Genomic DNA, 16707 nt, shown 5'->3' with positions numbered 1-16707 from the left:
GCAGGGGAACTTGTAGGTGGTGGTTTTTCCAGGTACCTGCTGCTTTGTCCTTCTAGTTGGTAATAGTCATGGATTTGGAAGATACTGTTTAAGAGGCTTGGTGAATTTCTACAGTGCATCATCTAGACATGTACATAGCGGCTACTGAGCATCAGTGGAGGAGTGATTGAATGCTTATGGAGGTGACACCAATCAAGTGAGCTGCTTCATTCTAGATGGTGTCAAGCTCCTTTAGTGTGATTGCAGCTACACTCATCCAGACATGTGGGAAATATTCAGTCACACTTCTGACTTGTGCATTGTAGTTGGAGGACAGGCTTTGGGAAGTCAGGAGATGAGTTACTTCTTGCAGTTTTCCTATTTATTTTTCTAATTTCCTCCACCCCCCCTAAGAATTTGTAATTAAGAATCTGTACCTCGATATCTTTGTACCTAAGATGGCGCCATAAACAGGGATTTGTAAATTTTTCACTGTGCTCATTTGAGAACATATCACAATAAAGCTAATTCTAATTTTTATTCTATTCTACCCTCTCACCTGCTCTTGTAACTACTCTATTTATATGGTGAGTTCAGTTCAGTTTCTGATCAACGGTAATCCCCTAGGATGCCGATAGCTATAGATGTTGAAAAATTAAATAGGGGAACTTTAGAGAGCGAGATGCTTACTTTAGTGCTTAGTGTTTCAAATAATGTTGCTTTTAGGTTATTATAGTAAAAATATTAAATACACTAGAAATTCATAATAACAGATCTACTTTCTTTTAAATGTACAGTATTCAACCGTAGGAATTCCAATTGATTATAATGGCAAGTGATAGTTCGCTAGTTGCAGTCAAAGTAAATCATTATAATTAAGCTGTAATGCTACGAACAACAGTAAAGGTTTTGTTAGCAAGATGAATAAGGATTTGGAAAGAAAAGGAGCTTAAATTCAGTAGTAAATTTCAATGACAGCACGGAAACAGAAGTGTACTTATTTAATTATCCAGGCCAAACTCTGACGTAATGGTCTACTACCGATTGCACACCTTGGTAATCTGGGTTGTCATTGTTGTACAAATAGATTCAGAAGTTATAGTCTGAGCACTCATCAGGACACCAGGATCATTGTCTCCACTGCCATCACCCTTAAAATACAACAAAATGAGGAAGTCCAATCAGTTTGGCCAGAAATAACAATATTGTGCTGTTGAATGAATAGAATACCCATCCTATATTAATAAGTCTGTTAAAGCAAATGCATTGTTTAAAAATATTCAATTGCTTAAATTTTATTTAAGCATCAGCACTAACACAAACATTTTAACATAATTGCTTGATGGAGCTAAACAATAACAGAAGTCATCAACTAACATTGTCTTCAAGCTATTAACATCTGATTCACTACCTGAATGTTGAGTAAATAAGTGACAATGCAGGGAGGGCCAATAATGGGTACAAATATTAATATATCAAGTGGTGTGTCCCTGATTTCTCAGGATACCAGACAAATGCAGCTGAAGTGTAGCATAAACTGAATATTATATCTATATTATAACTATTCCATCTCTAGAAAATAAGAATGCTTCAAATCTCACTCACTTAAATGCACATTTGATAGATTTAAAATACAGACTTACTGTGGCAGGGTACCTACCCACAATGAAAAGCATATAACAGTGCAGTATTGCGTGTTAAAATTCACTATACAACAAGAATTGATACAACTACATAACAACCTCAATTATCCGAACGAGATGGACAGGGAGTATTTTGCTCGGACAACTGATTGTTCGGATAACTGATCTGATCATAAACAAAGGAAGGATTTATGGGACCTTGAGATCTTGTCTGGATAATCCAAAATTTGGATAACCCAAGTTGTTCTGTATACAGATGCAGTGTTTTGGACATACATCGAAATTCTGAACGTCACTTTGAATTGAGGAGACACACGTCGACAAAGTGCAACAACCTCTCAGCAAATATATCGGAGTATTCAACTGGAGATTAAATGACTGTCATTTTTTAAAATTCATTTGTGGGATATGGACATTGCTAGTTGACCAGCATTTATTACCTTGAGATCAGAAGTTAGTTGACCTTGAGAAGATAGTGGTGAGCTGCTTTATGAAAGAGTTAGAGAACTTATTTTTACCCAAATTCTATCCAGCAAGATAGTTAAAAAGACTGGTGGGCAAAAGATCATCTATGTTCCTTCCATTGAGAAAGAATGAATATGTATCACCAGGGACAGCGATAGCAAAAAGCAGGAATCTAACTTTAAAATACACTTAAAAATGTTGTCATGATTCTGAGATGCTGGTGTTGGACTGGGGTGTACACAGTTTAAACAGGTTTATTTGGAAGCACTAGCTTTCGGAGCGCTGCTCCTTCATTAGGTGGTTATGGAGTATAAGATTGTAAGACACAGAATTCATAGCAAAAGTTTACAGTGTGATGCAACTGAAATTATATATTGAAAAAGACCTGGATTGTTTGTTAAGTCTCATCTTTTAGAATGACCATGTTGATTTCAATTCTTTCATGTGTAAATCCTAGAACTTTTTGTTTTAGAAGTTACATTCTCAAGTGAACTTTAACAATAGGTGCAGTGTCGGCTCAGATAATGCATTGAAGATGTGAGGTGCCCTGTCGAAGGCATCTTGAAACCCATTGTACAGGGGACCCCCAGCTTCTGTTGCGACACTACAGATTTCTTACAGAAACTCCGCACCCATGGACCAGTCGAACCGGGAACATTCTTTGTCACAATGTATGTTTCAGCACTCTACACCAGCATACCATACAATGACAGCATCGTGGCAACAGCCTCAGTTCTCAACACCAACAACTGCCAATCGCGAAGCACTGTCCTACAACTCATCTGCTTTATCCTCAACCACAATGTTTTCACCTTTGACAACCAGTTCTTCATCCAGATACATGGAACAGCCAAGGGGACCAAATTTGCACACCTATGTCAACATTTTCATGCACAGGCTCGAACAAGACTTCTCTACACAGGACCACCAACCAACACTACACACCAGGTACATTGATGACATTTTCTTCCTCTGGACCCATGGTGAGGAGTCACTGAAACAACTACACAGTGATATCAACAAATTTCATCCCACCATCAAACTCACCATGGACTACTCTCTAGTATCTGTCTCATTCTTGGACCTTCATCAAGGATGGGCACCTCAGCACCTCACTCTACCGCAAACCCACGGATAACCTCACGATGCTACACTTCTCCAGCTTACACCCGAAACATATTAAAACAGCCATCCCCTAAGGACAAGCCCTACGTATACACAGGGTCTGATCAGATGAGGAGGAATGTGACAGGCATTTGGGAGTACTCAAGGATACCCTCATAAGAATGGGGCATGATGCTCAACTCATCGACTGCCAGTTCCAACGTGCCACAGCGAGAAACCCAAATGACCTCCTCAGGAGACAGACAGGTGCTACAACCGACAGGGTACCCTTCGTCGTCCAGTATTTGCTAGGAGCTGAAAAACTACACCATGTTCTTTGCAGCCTGCAACACATAATCACTAAGGATAAGCACCTCGCCAAGACCACGCCCACACCTCCACCTCTCACCTTTAAACCACCAAATCTCAAACAGGTCATTGTTTGCAGCAAACTATCCGGCTTTCAGGACAGCACCATACAAGCCTGTCATGGCAGACATTGCAAGATGTGTCAGAGTGTTGACACGGATACCACTCAAATGCCCGTCACATTCCTCTTCATCTGATCAGATCCTGTGTATACGTAGGGCTTGTCCTTATGGGATGGCTGGTTTAATATGTTTCGGGTGGAAGCTGGAGAAGTGTAGCATCGTGAGATTTGCCTTACAGTGAGGTGCTGAGGTGCCCATCCTTGATGGAGGTCCAAGAATGAGACAGATACTAGAGAGTAGTCCATGGTGAGTTTGATGGTGGGATGAAACTTGTTGATATCACTATGTAGTTGTTTCAGTGACTTCTCACCATGGGTCCAGAGGAAGAAAATGTCATCAATGTACCTGGTGTGTAGTGTTGGTTGGTGGTCCTGTGTAGAGAAGTCTTGTTCAAACCGGTGCATGAAAATGTTGACATAGGTGCAAATTTGGTCCCCTTGGCTGTTCCATGTATCTGGATGAAGAACTGGTTGTCAAAGGTGAAAACATTGTGGTCGAGGACACCATCCACCATGTGCACAGCAGATACTCGTGTCTCTGCCAACATTGTCTAACTCATACATTACAGGCAAGGATGCCCTGAGGCATGGTATATTGGCGAGACTGAGCAGTGGCTACACCAATAGATGAATGGACACTGCACAACAATCACCAGACAGGAGTGTTCCCTCCCAGTTGGACAGCGCTTCAGTGGTCCTGGACCTTTGACCTCAGAGCTTTGGGTGACCATCTGCCAAGGTGGACTTCGGGACAGGCAACAATGCAAAGTGGCCAAGCAGAGGCTGATAGCTAAGGTTGGTACCCATGGGGATAGCATCAACCGTGACCTTGGGTTCATGTCATACTACAGGTGACCCCACTGCACTACATACTCACACACTCCTACAGACCCATATACTCACGCAGACCCTCTCTCATACACACCCACACTCTCACCCTCTCTCAAAGGCTCTTACCTCCACCGTCAACACACACAAACAAACACCCACGTGCGCACACGCACACACACACACACGTGTGTTTGTGGGGTGAATTTGTACTTGCAGAATTATGTTTTAGTTTGCTCAAAAACTGCATGAATCCATGCAGGATTCTGTAAATTCCATTTTTTAGAAATAGAATCAGTCTGAACATTGGAACACAGCCTCACACAGGGCACCTCACACCTTCAATGTATTATCTGAGCTGACATGGCACGTATTAAAGTTCACTTGAGAATGTGACTTTAAAACAGTTCTGGGATTTACATAAGAACAAATTGAAACCAACATAGTCATTCTAAAAGAGGAGAGACTTAACAAGCAATCCAGGTCTTTTTCAATATATCATTTCAGTTGCATCACACTGTAAACTTTTGCTGTAAATTCTGCATCTTCCGATCTTTTACTCCACAACCACCTGATGAAGGAGCAGTGCTCTGAAAGCTAGTGCTTCCAAATAAACCTGTTAGACTATAGCCATGTGTGTGATTTTTAACTTTAAAAATGTAGAATAGTGATAAATTTTAAATTACAATTTTTCAAAATGCTGTAGGTTAACAGAACAGTTTTACAACTTTAAAAATTGTGGAGGAAAGATTTGGAAAATAATAAGTACATAAAATGCCACTTACAATTTACATAGTATACAAATATTGCATTCCTCACTGTATGGTAATAATGATAAATGAAACTTCATTACTTTGTTAGGAAGATTAGGGTCTACCTGGGCAGCTTCATATGTAATAGTTTTAGTCTCTGTTTGAACAATTGGAACTTCTTTTGTTGCAATTTCAGTCTTGTCAGGGCTCACTGTATCAGAGATTGTCACCATTTCTGTCTTTACCACAGGAGGCTATTAATAAAAAAGTTAAATAAGTAAAAACCATGCATAAACAGAGAATAAGCTAAAAACAGATTTTACTGAAAACCCATAGCAAGAATAAAGTGAAATTAAAAGAATGGAAAATATTCAAACCAGAAGTGGGCTAATGGAAAAACTAAAAACATTTATTTTCAAACAGACAGCATGACACTAGGACACAAACATTAAACTAAAGTAAATACAACATCACAAAAATAATCTGGTGGCTGCTCAGACCTCCAATGCAAGCAAGGCAGCCAGAAACCAAGACTGAAGCAGGCAGAGGGTCGGCTGATAACTATTTCTGTCCATTTTGCAGAAGAGAAAAAACTTGTTGAATCTAAGTGAATGGAGGTTGCTCCAGAAAACCCATAACAGACCAAGAGAGAGGCATTATACACTGGAGAGGACTCCACACATGAACGTTTACTTCTAACTCAATTGCTGCGAACATTTACCTCTGAGCAACACACAACTTGTGGCACAGCATCACTATCAACATAGGAAACATCTCCATTTAGTTTGGGTCTTGTGTCTTCTTGCTTTTGCTTTGCTTCCTGAAGCTCTCCATTCTGCAATTCTTGCAAACTTTCTTCCAGGACATCCTGCATTTTATGTACCATAGGAAAACGTACTTTGTCAAATTCTGTTACCGAAACCTTGGACTCCATTCCTACTGTAGTAAATGTCTTAAATTCATTTTTTTCTCTCTTTATATTTTCTCCTTCCTTGATCTGTGGGTGGTACTCTGCCTCTTCCTCACTCTCACTATGGCTATCGGAGGATGAGGCATGACCCTCTTTTGATGACACTTTAGAGGCGGGTACAACTGTGCTGCTTTCAACAGCTTTTTCAAGTTTTACTTTTGAATGGCTGGGTGCTCTCTTTACCTCTTCAATCACTATTGTTTCTTCCACTACAACCTCTGCCTGCTCCTCCGTCTCGGATTTCTGTTTCTCATCTGAGCTCTACATAAGGAAATGAATGAAAAAAATAAAGGATGAGGCAAGAAGCATGAAATACAACCATGCAAACTTAAAAGGATGATCACTGAAACCAAGACAATAAATGATTAGTGATGTTACAGTGGCTATGCGCTGGTGGAATTACTTAATAAAAACAACCTTGCCAATATCTCCGGCCCCTGCTGGAGACCCTTCTGCTCTTGAAGCATGATCCTGGAGGACAGTAAGCAGTCACAACAACATAGAATGAGTAGTCTTTACCAATAATTGATGGGAAGAAATCAACTATGACAGATTAAAAAGTACTCCCCACGTGTAAATATATATAGAATGCAGAACTGTGAAAAATTACCATACAGCTACACACAACATGAAAGCAGAGCAATTGGTTTTTAAAAATGTGTAAATTTCAACAGGATGTACAAATAATGACCGGAACAAAACAAAATTCATAGCAACATGTCGGACATACTGTGACTTTTAAAACTACCAATCATAAATTCCATTCTAAAAGCACCTCAGACAACTGCTTGGAGCATATGAGAGAAACAGATTCAGCAGCAGCTTTTTCTTTGAACCCATCACCCTCTGATGCCTGAGAAATAGCAGACGAGAAGGAAGTCATCAAGCCTGGTGAGAAGCTCTCTTTACTAAGTAAAAGCGATGTTATCTCCTCTTCTAAGCTCTACGCAGTTAGAAAATTGAGAATAAAGATTAACAAAGATAACAAAGTCTTACAGAAGAAAAAAAGAGACAGAAGTTACATCATATCACGCATCTATATATTATTGGTTGTAAGTAACAAAACATGCAGTTTTTTTTACAGCATATTCGAACACCATATCTTCATATCCATGCACTCGTCTAAACAAAATAAGCAAACAGGTTTTAAAGCAATATGACCGTTCAGTCTCAAACATATTTTCAAAATAGCAAACTCTCAATCCACATAATAGAATTTCAGAATTATAAACATGTGGTGTTTTGATGTTCAAAGCCTCAGAGTTTAGAGAATTATTAAATATGCATTCCCATTCAACATCTGCCATTTACTTCACTTAACACCAGTGTTCCCAGAGATGTGTTGAAAATGCCTCTGACTGGAAGGGTTAGAAAATTATAAGTTGACAATTTTGTGATGTAATGCGCAACTCAAAACGCAAATCTACAAACATACCCCAATAAACAATTTTTGCACCAAATCATTATAATTGCTAAGCTAAAGATTCTATCTATTGGTGTGAACATATGCCAGAAACTGGCCAGAGCAAGATTGTTCCAAAGCAACAACACCATAGAGGTGGAAAAGGAGAAATTAAAGTCAATCATTAAAAAAATCAGAACCAAACTGCAGCAAAAAATAAAATGGTTTATGGGGACTCAAAACTAATGGAACAATTTTAAGAATTGCTTATTGGACCTGGATTGTGTGCTATGAGAGCAAAATATCCTTTTGATCTGGAATCTGAAGGTTAAATCTCACCCATACTAATAAAGAGCCCCAAGCACACTGATGGTATGAATAATTTTACAAAATTATAATTAATTCTTAGTCTGCTTTACTCCTAATTTGACAATCATAATAGTAGAGAAACCATAAGGACAGTTAGTGTGGGGGAGAAAGGAAGCAGCATGCAAGTGTGGCACAGAGTATTGATACAAGGCTGAAACAGGAGAGAGGGAGAATTTCATTCTGTAGCTGTATGCAATTCCTGAATTGGCAGTTGCTTCGTTACAATAGTTAATTAAAGGAGAAATACTTTATTTTCAAATACTAACCACCCTTCATCTTTGATGAGAACAAAATGCTTTTCAACTTTAGCAATGGAAATAGACATAAATAGTGCATCAACAGAAGAAAGGATTGTCATAGTGACAGATCATAAAGATTTACAAGAAGAAACACAAATGTACACATCTTACAGGAGACATGATAGCACTGGGATGGAAAAATTCTTACATGCATCATTGTGTAGAACAAGTAATTGGCATGGAGTTGCTGCTAGAGGTAGAATTGGCAAATTCTCCTAAATTGCACATGACATTACATCAGTTTGCCCATGGTGAAACTATGGTCAGGTTTCCTACAGTTGCTAGCATAAACCCAAACTGGAAACCTCTCATTCCTGTAATTGAGAAAGATAAATCCTGCACAATATTTGACCTCATTATTCTTTTGACAATGCTTCTGAGTTAAGTTGTAAATTAAACGTTTGAATGTTAAATTGTAAAGGAGTTCTTACTGCATGTTCTTTAAAATTAGTTATTGTGAATAAAAGTGATGGGCTTGAAATAATAATTTAGATTTCAACATCGAGAAATGCAATTATGTAATAGGAAGAATAAATTAGGAATGATTGGTAGGTTGCCAACATCATAATTTGTTAATATACTCAAACACAAAGGTGCTAATCCAAACTAGCATTGTAAATAGTTTTCTAATATGTATGAAAGCATTACAAGCTGCACAAACACAAACATCCATCATGTTGGATTAAGCTTTCAATTTTATCCTCAGATTCTGCTACTGACACATACCCCTTCTGTTTGCAGTGATAAGGGTTTGGTTAGTCGATTTTCCCATTCATTTGGACGCGGTTCAGGTGTGGATTCCATGAAACTGCGTTTTAGCTCGCTAATGCTAGCTTGATGTTTCAATAGATCCTCCTGCGTCTTATCAAGGTCCTAATTTCCGCATATGTACACAATTAGAATGAGACACAACAGATTAGAACTAAATTAGTCAAAAAAAATGAATAATACACAGGAATGCCTAGGCTCACTGAAAATCTGTTCCTTACTGATTGAAGAAAAGTGGCTTGTTTAGTTTTTGTAAACCATAATTGCTTAGAACTTACTTAAATAAGTATTACCAGATATTACTTGCCTAGTGATGCCTATTTACTAATAGTACAACTTAGGTGTTGCATTAAACACATTAGCAATTTGGAATGTGAAATATTAATTTCAATGACAAAAATAATTTCAGATGCATCTTTGCCTAAAGGAGAATCATGATTGGCAGAATTAGGTCTCTTTCACTTGCTGTAAATTTTAGGAACTGTACTAAAATCAAAGATGATACAAGCTTTAGAAAAAGAACAAAAGTAAATGACAGTTCCTTTCAAGATTTAACATTAGATATTCAGTGAGGCAAGGCATATGTAATTGCACACTTAGTGTGAAACCCTGCAGTGGTATGTTTGATTTTAGTACAGATTATACATATTTCTTAATAAAATCTCAAAATTATATCTGAATATCAGTTAGCTCAGTTACTAGTCTGCAGTGATCCTGGTTAGTAAATGTGCTCATTCATCTTGAAGTAACTGCAGCAAAAATACTTTTGGTTCTACTTGGTATGTGGTTGATACTGCATGCTAATATACCAAGCTAAATCAATCACAGCACAGATTTTGAAAAATACAACTTTGGGATGTGAAGCGTGCATTCTGTTTTGCACTCTCATGCATCACATGCAAGATCCATTACAACAGGCTGCTAGTGAAAAGAATCATCCAGTGCAAATCATCAGCCCATCTATATACTTGGATTTTATACAAACCTCCAACATTAAATTGCTATGTCTGATATAAATATTTTCTCCTTCTATGCTCAATGATTTATTCTGTAAAATTGAGAAAGAAAACGGGAAGAAAATTCCAACATAAAAATCTCACATGGGACATGCAGACACTAAAACAAAAAAAATCAAAGAATGGAGAACGCATACCACAACACCCCATATGACATCTTAGAGCACTAAAATCTAATAGCCGAAATGGAAAAGAATGCAATTTAAGTTGAATCAACCTTTTGTGGCTGCATTTTTTCTTCTTGTTGCTCCAACTGAATGTATTCAGCAAATTGCAAAAGAAAATATTAATTATTTCTTTGCTTTTAAAAAAAACTAATCAATGAGAAAAAGCAACGATATGCAACAAATAATATCTCAACCACAATTCTCATACTGTAGCTATGTCTGTACTTCCAGTATATTTTTGCCCTACTCCACTTTAACTTTCCACAATTGTTCTTTGAAAATTTTCAAAATTTCAGTACTACATTAACAGGGCTAGAACAGTTAGAAATTTCAGATATTTACATATGCCCTCTACAAATTTGCATTAATTAATTGCATGATTTATTAAACATACTATTTATATTGGTTTATCATTTTATGCTTGAATTTTGGGAAACTGAAGCTATGCACTGTTTTCCCAGCCCTCTGATGTGAGCTTCGGGTGATGAAGGATCAGGGTGGAAAGGCAGGGACACAGGGACGTGCGCAACACAGGGCTGGCTCCCTAATGCACTCCTGTTGTTGGGGAAACTTACTGTTGCAACCTGGGAAGTGCAATGGAACCTGACGCTCAGAGGTAGACAACTTATACAGTTAAGACCTCAAACTGCAATTAATTGATCAAATAATCTTTCTGGAGAGGGAACTACCATTTTTCCTCACCTGAATTAAGTATGTTATCGCTTTTACTGGCACCTGCATTTTAAGGAGTCTTCACAATTGTCAACATCTGGTCCTCCACCTTGTTGCGGTATTGGAACCATGCATGGACACAGCCTACTACCCGTCTATAGGAAGACTATGACATAGGTCCTACAACCAACAAGTGCCAGCACATACCAGACTTGAAAGACCCTACGAAAGAAGAAATTTCATTTCACTTCCATAAGAAGGGGAAATCACTTACTTTTAAAGGCTTTTTCCAGTTCTGAGGGAAATACCCTCTCAGTATCTAAGCTGTCAAGTTTACTCAGAATCTTACATTAAGATCACCTTTTATTCTTCTGAACTCTAATGAGTTTACCTTTCCTCAAAATGCAACTTCTTCATCCTGGAAGTTAGCCCAGTGAACCATTTTAATTACAAACATATGCTTCTGAAGCAGAGACCAAACCTTTATACAGTACTTCAGATGTGGTTTGCCCAATGCCTTTTACAATTAATAGTTAAAAGCATTCCTTTTTGCCAACGATATATACATTCAATGTTTTTTTGCTGGGAAAATGAGGACCAAGGGAATTTATGTCTGAAAGCAGTTCCTTGTGATGTCACTTTGCCTAGATACAGATATGCAACATTTTCCCACCTCTATCATGTCTCCAGTAGGACTAAGAGGGATCCTAAACACTTATTTTCGTCCATTTTGTTGGTTGCTGTGTTTCAAATGAGCAACCAAATTGTCAGAATTTGAGTGGAAGGATTTTGGGACAATGGGAAGTAATTTTATCGAATGTAGCCCTGATTACCAACACAAATTTATCTGTTTTGAAGTGGAATAGTGCCACCTGCCTGGCAGTTGCTGAAAAATAATTTCTTGAGAAAGTAAAATACTTTACTCGGAAAAGAAAGCTTTTGTATTAAATTTCATTTTAAAAAAAAAACGACAGATCATGAAATTTTAGTAACTCAAATACATCTATTCAAGTTCAGTTTGAGTGTAATAAAATGGAAACTAACTGCAAATTACATGGCAGCATGATTGAACATCTTTGTTTCTAAATTTGTCAGAAGCATGCTACAATACAAGTGCATGTCCAGGTAGTTCAAGATTGAAACAGAAATTTGGAATCATTAGAGTAAATAGAATAGGCTGGAGGTTCAGACGAGTAGGTCAAGATTCAACATTGGTCAAAATATTCAGTCCTATGTTTCTGCCAAAAAGATCATTTTTAATTTATTTTAAACTATCCACCCATAAAAATCTATTTTCAAATGCCACACATTTAGCGACAAATTTACACACCTCCTCTTCCTCTGCTTTCTCATTCAGGTCATTGTCATAAGAGGCATATAATGTTGTCGCCTTAGGCTCCAGGTAGCAGAGAGACAGAGCAAGAGGAAGGGAAAGGGTGAGTGAGAAAGGGACAGACTGGGATGCAGACAAAAGCAACACAAAGATAATGATGATAGATGGAATGAGTGATGGAGACGTAATAGGAATGTACTTTTGAAAGCTTGGTGGAATCAAAGCTGAACAGTCATCAGGAAGGCTGGGAAAGCTTATATATCCATCCTCATCAAGCAACGAAGGTAATTTGGGAGGAAAACACTTGTAAAGATTTAAAAATGCGAACGTCAATGTCTTTCTTACAGGATTAGAGCCAATTTCTATTTCCTTCAGATCCTGTTGTACAAAATAATTACATTGAACAGTTGTGGTTAATACAGGATCAGGTTGAAGAGGCTTAGTTAATAATGCTGCTTCGTGCTCTGGAGTCGTTACATGTGGACTAGGATTGGAAGAAAGAGTTTCAAACACACATTCTTTGTCTAATTCACCAGCTAAAAAAGCACTATCCTCTGAAATATCAGAGAGAAAATCTGTCTCAGGAATAGGAAAGAGACTTAGAGAGGGAGAATAACTAGAACAGGTAGGAGATGGGGGATGTGTGTTATGGAACTAAATTAAACCCAGTAGACACATGTTTATGTAGCAGATAGTATAGAGAGAATAGAAGGAAATAAAAAAGAAAAGAGAAACAATATTAGTCAGAAAGTCACTCCACAAATTCAAACAAATGGATGCAGACAACTTTAGCTCTTGCAAGATGGATAGGGAAAACACAACAAGGAAGAACAAGCAAACACCATACATCTTTTGCATAATGATTACTAAACGTCAGCTTGGTTACTACCCAGTTTTCTCCTTTTATCATTTTCCTTTTTACTTTTTCAAAGGATGTGGACTTTGCTGGTTGAAACAGCCTTTAATTGCTCGTTCCTAAATGCCTTGAAATTCAAAACACGGGAAAATTGTTCATCAATAGTAAAATTGCGCAGTTTTCTTTCTACAAATAGCCTAGCTACATTTTATAAGACATGGTCCTCTGCATTCCTTTATTTTGTGTTAACTTTAGCTATTAAGAATACAGTGCTTCTAATAGTGACACTTGAAATATAATTCAAAACATTTTGCTGCTTTACATAATTCCTGTGCGACCACATCAGATTACCCAAGATCAACAAATATCAAAAGGTTAAGCATATAAGAGAGCGCAATTAATTTGTAAGACATTAAAATAAAATGGTGAAAGATGACATTGTGGTTTCTTCACGAGTATGCGTTCTGACTGCCCAAATTTCCTGCATTTTCTTGCTGCATCCAAACTTTCCAATACACCTCAACAATGAGTCAGGGAAGTCCCTTGCTTTTCAACAATTACATTTATTCTTATTAATTTTGACATCCACAATTAATTACATATCCCAGAATTAGGCACATGCAGAGTTGGAAAAGTCAGCATATCTGATAAAAGCTACTTTGTAGTTTAACAAATTTAAAAGCAGTAATATTTTGAAACATTCAATCTAAGTGAATTCATTAATTTTCTGCTCCCTTGAATCTTTTCTCTCATTTGTTCAGTAAATATATCGAACCACAAATAATTTTGCTACCTTTATTGTTAGAATAAGTGACTGCACATAATTTAAAGAGAGAAATTACACTTCCTTTCATCTAGGTCAATAAGAGAAAATAAAATGTACCTCACTGGTGACAGACAATGCTCATATTCCATTTCCTTCTATTCCCCTTTCCCCTCAAACTAAAGGACATTTTTGAATCAGTCCCACTGTATTCAATCTCTTTCATCAATCTCCCCTAAGAATCAATAAATAGACACCATGATTTTTTTCTCTGTAGAAAATGCAAAAGAATTATTGATTTAGTAAAATATATTATACACAGCTAGATTTTACTGCAATTATTCCTACCCTTTTCCCAGAAATACTCATCTGATACTTGAAGTGAGTGGGAAAAATAAGTCATGTATCACTTGCGTGGTACAACATTAGTTACTAATGTGCACTAACTCAAAAACCTGTTGCCTATAATTTCTAATAAAAATGTACAATACCTTCATTTCCATTGGCATTTCTAGTTGTGATTCTTTTGAAGGAGTAGTTTTGCTTTTTACTTCTATCTTTTCATCAGTTGCTCCTACTTTAATGACACCAACTTTGGTGGCAGTCACCTCTGCTGTTGAACTCTGAGGAACATCTAGAGAAGATGAATCTTGCAACAGCCCCACTTCATTAATGCCATCTACTGGGCCTGTTAGAGGAAAGAAACCTTTTTGCTTAAATTTGTAATCATTAGTTCAGTTAGAACATGATGCAGAAAGTAACCATCAATGTGGATTCAATTCCAATTCTGCTTGTATTAATTCACAGAGGTTTGCCTCCCCTCCTTGCCCCAGGTTTGTGGAGTGGTGCCCATCAAGATACAAGTAACCAATTCTGTCTCTCAAATGGATAGATGTACTCAAGATCTATTGTGGACTATGGTTAACTTCACACATAAAAGTGAAGTAAAAGTCACACTAATATTGTAGATTATCTGTTAAATATACACTTATCCAACAGAGAGATCAGTGCTGAGAAAGGACATAATTTGTGACATCAACAGTTGATATAGCACAGGGAAGAAAATGGACTTATCTCTCCACCCAATTTCTTTTTTACATTGTGTGTGTCCAGGAAAGAAGTTATTGCCAGACAAAGAACTGGAGTCAAAATCAAGTCAGAACAATGCCATAAATCACATAGCCTGAAAAATAATTGTCCAGGTATTGCTGCACGCTCCATCAATAGAGGTTATGGGGACAGTTTTCTACAGGTCAGTTTAATACAAAGTAATATCCATTTATGGCCTGGTGGACCACTTAACTGCACACGTTCTGGAGCAAAAACGAACTGAGAATAGTGGACACTTAAATCTAAAATTCTTTTTTTTAGCAAAAGATGTGTTAGTGATTACTTAAGAGAAAGTGATTTCTCTCGATGTTTCTTCTGAGGACAGATTAAAGTTTGATGGTTTATTGAAATTCACGGGCCACCTACCTCCATCAAGACTTCTGGACAGTCGCTTACTTGAAGTACGCTCAAAATAAGGTGCAGGTCTATCGATGAGTGTACTGGCCTCCCGTGTTTGAGCCTGTGTGCGACCACTGTAACGAAACTTTGAGCCTAAAGTCAAGAATTTACTTTTTGGAGTTTGTTCAGGGGATAGCAGCCTGAAAAAAATGATTTCATGTATTTCAGAATTAACTGCTTTGAAATATTTATATAATATTACAACACTTTCATGCATTGGTTCAAATTTAGGAAGCAACTATTAAGAAAAATATTCTGAAATCCTCTAAATTAAAGGAATTTAACAAGGAATGTCATGGGGAAGCTTTTACACTGTACTGCATTTTGAGTACAGACATAAATGTAATTCATTTCATTTAGAAACTATCCATATCAGACATGAATTTGTTGTAGGGAGTACTTCATTTTAAAAATATGCAACTATTTTTCCTTCTTTATAGTATAGATCTATGTATAAAGCAATTTTTAAAAGGATCATGGATAAAGATGTTTTCTGGAAATTGTAAAAAGACAGAAAAAAAAATGAAAGCAAAGGGAGCACTTGTGCACTCATTAATAAAGGATCGTTTTCTATTACTACCGTAAATACCATTTTGTTAGGACTGCCTACATTTGAATTGCTAAAGGTTACCATTCATTACTTTGGCTGGTCTGACAAATACAGAACAGCCTTACCTGAAGAAAGTATGATGCTCCACACAAACCTTCCACAATCGCTTTGCTGCTCGGTGATTAGGCAACTTGAAACCAATTGTACTTTCAAACTGTTCTGTCTAGAAAGGAATATAATAAAAAAATTTCAACTTTAAAAGGGGACTCCCAACAAAATAAGCATTTGCTTCTACAAGAAATAATATCTTGCACTTTTGTTTAAACATAAAAGCTTCTTTGAAAAAAACTCTTTGCGAACCCACAAAAGAAACACACTTTTTTCTATGACAATAAAACATAAGAACAAAAGCAATTAAATTTCAACTTTTTCAAATGTAAAACAGGATGACTTAAGCAGTCCTTCAGGACCAAGGATGTCTTGGTTCCACTCTAGTTCTATGCACTCAGAGACGGCTAACCATGTGTGTTCTGCAGACACTTACAACATGTAATGTAACTGAATGTTGAGTGGAAACAGAAAGTATAAACATACAGCATCTTTATGGCTGCAAAGAACAGAGCCTTCTATATTTATATAGGTAGCTCACAATACACAAAGGCACTCCATTGTAAGTCTGACAATCCTAAATTGGTTGTCATTATAATTTCTTCATACTGAGAATTATTTAGCAAGTGTGCAAAGTAGTTCACTTTTTCACTTTGGATCTTAA

The 16707-nt window shown here is 37.1% G+C and overlaps 1 protein-coding gene across 28 annotated transcripts in view; it reads right to left on the bottom strand.

The window, feature by feature from the left end:
* epb41l2 (erythrocyte membrane protein band 4.1-like 2) overlaps positions 1–16707 on the bottom strand; it is a 210017-nt gene that overhangs the window by 16528 nt on the left and 176782 nt on the right. For 2 of the 28 annotated variants that reach the window (XM_043683418.2, XM_043683428.2), the window contains exons 10-20: positions 16061–16158; positions 15353–15525; positions 14368–14564; positions 12255–12911; positions 10303–10338; positions 9028–9174; positions 7007–7174; positions 6649–6702; positions 5983–6492; positions 5387–5515; positions 1032–1130 (exon numbers count right to left, since the gene is read on the bottom strand). In XM_043683418.2, coding sequence (XP_043539353.2) covers positions 1032–1130; positions 5387–5515; positions 5983–6492; positions 6649–6702; positions 7007–7174; positions 9028–9174; positions 10303–10338; positions 12255–12911; positions 14368–14564; positions 15353–15525; positions 16061–16158 — 2268 coding nt within the window. Of the gene's footprint in view, positions 1–1031; positions 1131–5386; positions 5516–5982; positions 6493–6648; positions 6703–7006; positions 7175–9027; positions 9175–10054; positions 10118–10302; positions 10339–12254; positions 12912–14367; positions 14565–15352; positions 15526–16060; positions 16159–16707 lie in introns of all 28 variants that reach the window. The other 26 variants (XM_043683473.2, XM_043683480.2, XM_087980284.1 and 23 more) reach the window with 26 other exon arrangements.

Source organism: Chiloscyllium plagiosum, unplaced genomic scaffold (genome assembly GCF_037043375.1).
Source record: "Chiloscyllium plagiosum isolate Xiang-an unplaced genomic scaffold, Cpla_swu_hap1 HiC_scaffold_3, whole genome shotgun sequence".
Taxonomy (NCBI): domain Eukaryota; kingdom Metazoa; phylum Chordata; class Chondrichthyes; order Orectolobiformes; family Hemiscylliidae; genus Chiloscyllium; species Chiloscyllium plagiosum.
This window is presented reverse-complemented; position numbering and strand designations above follow the sequence as displayed.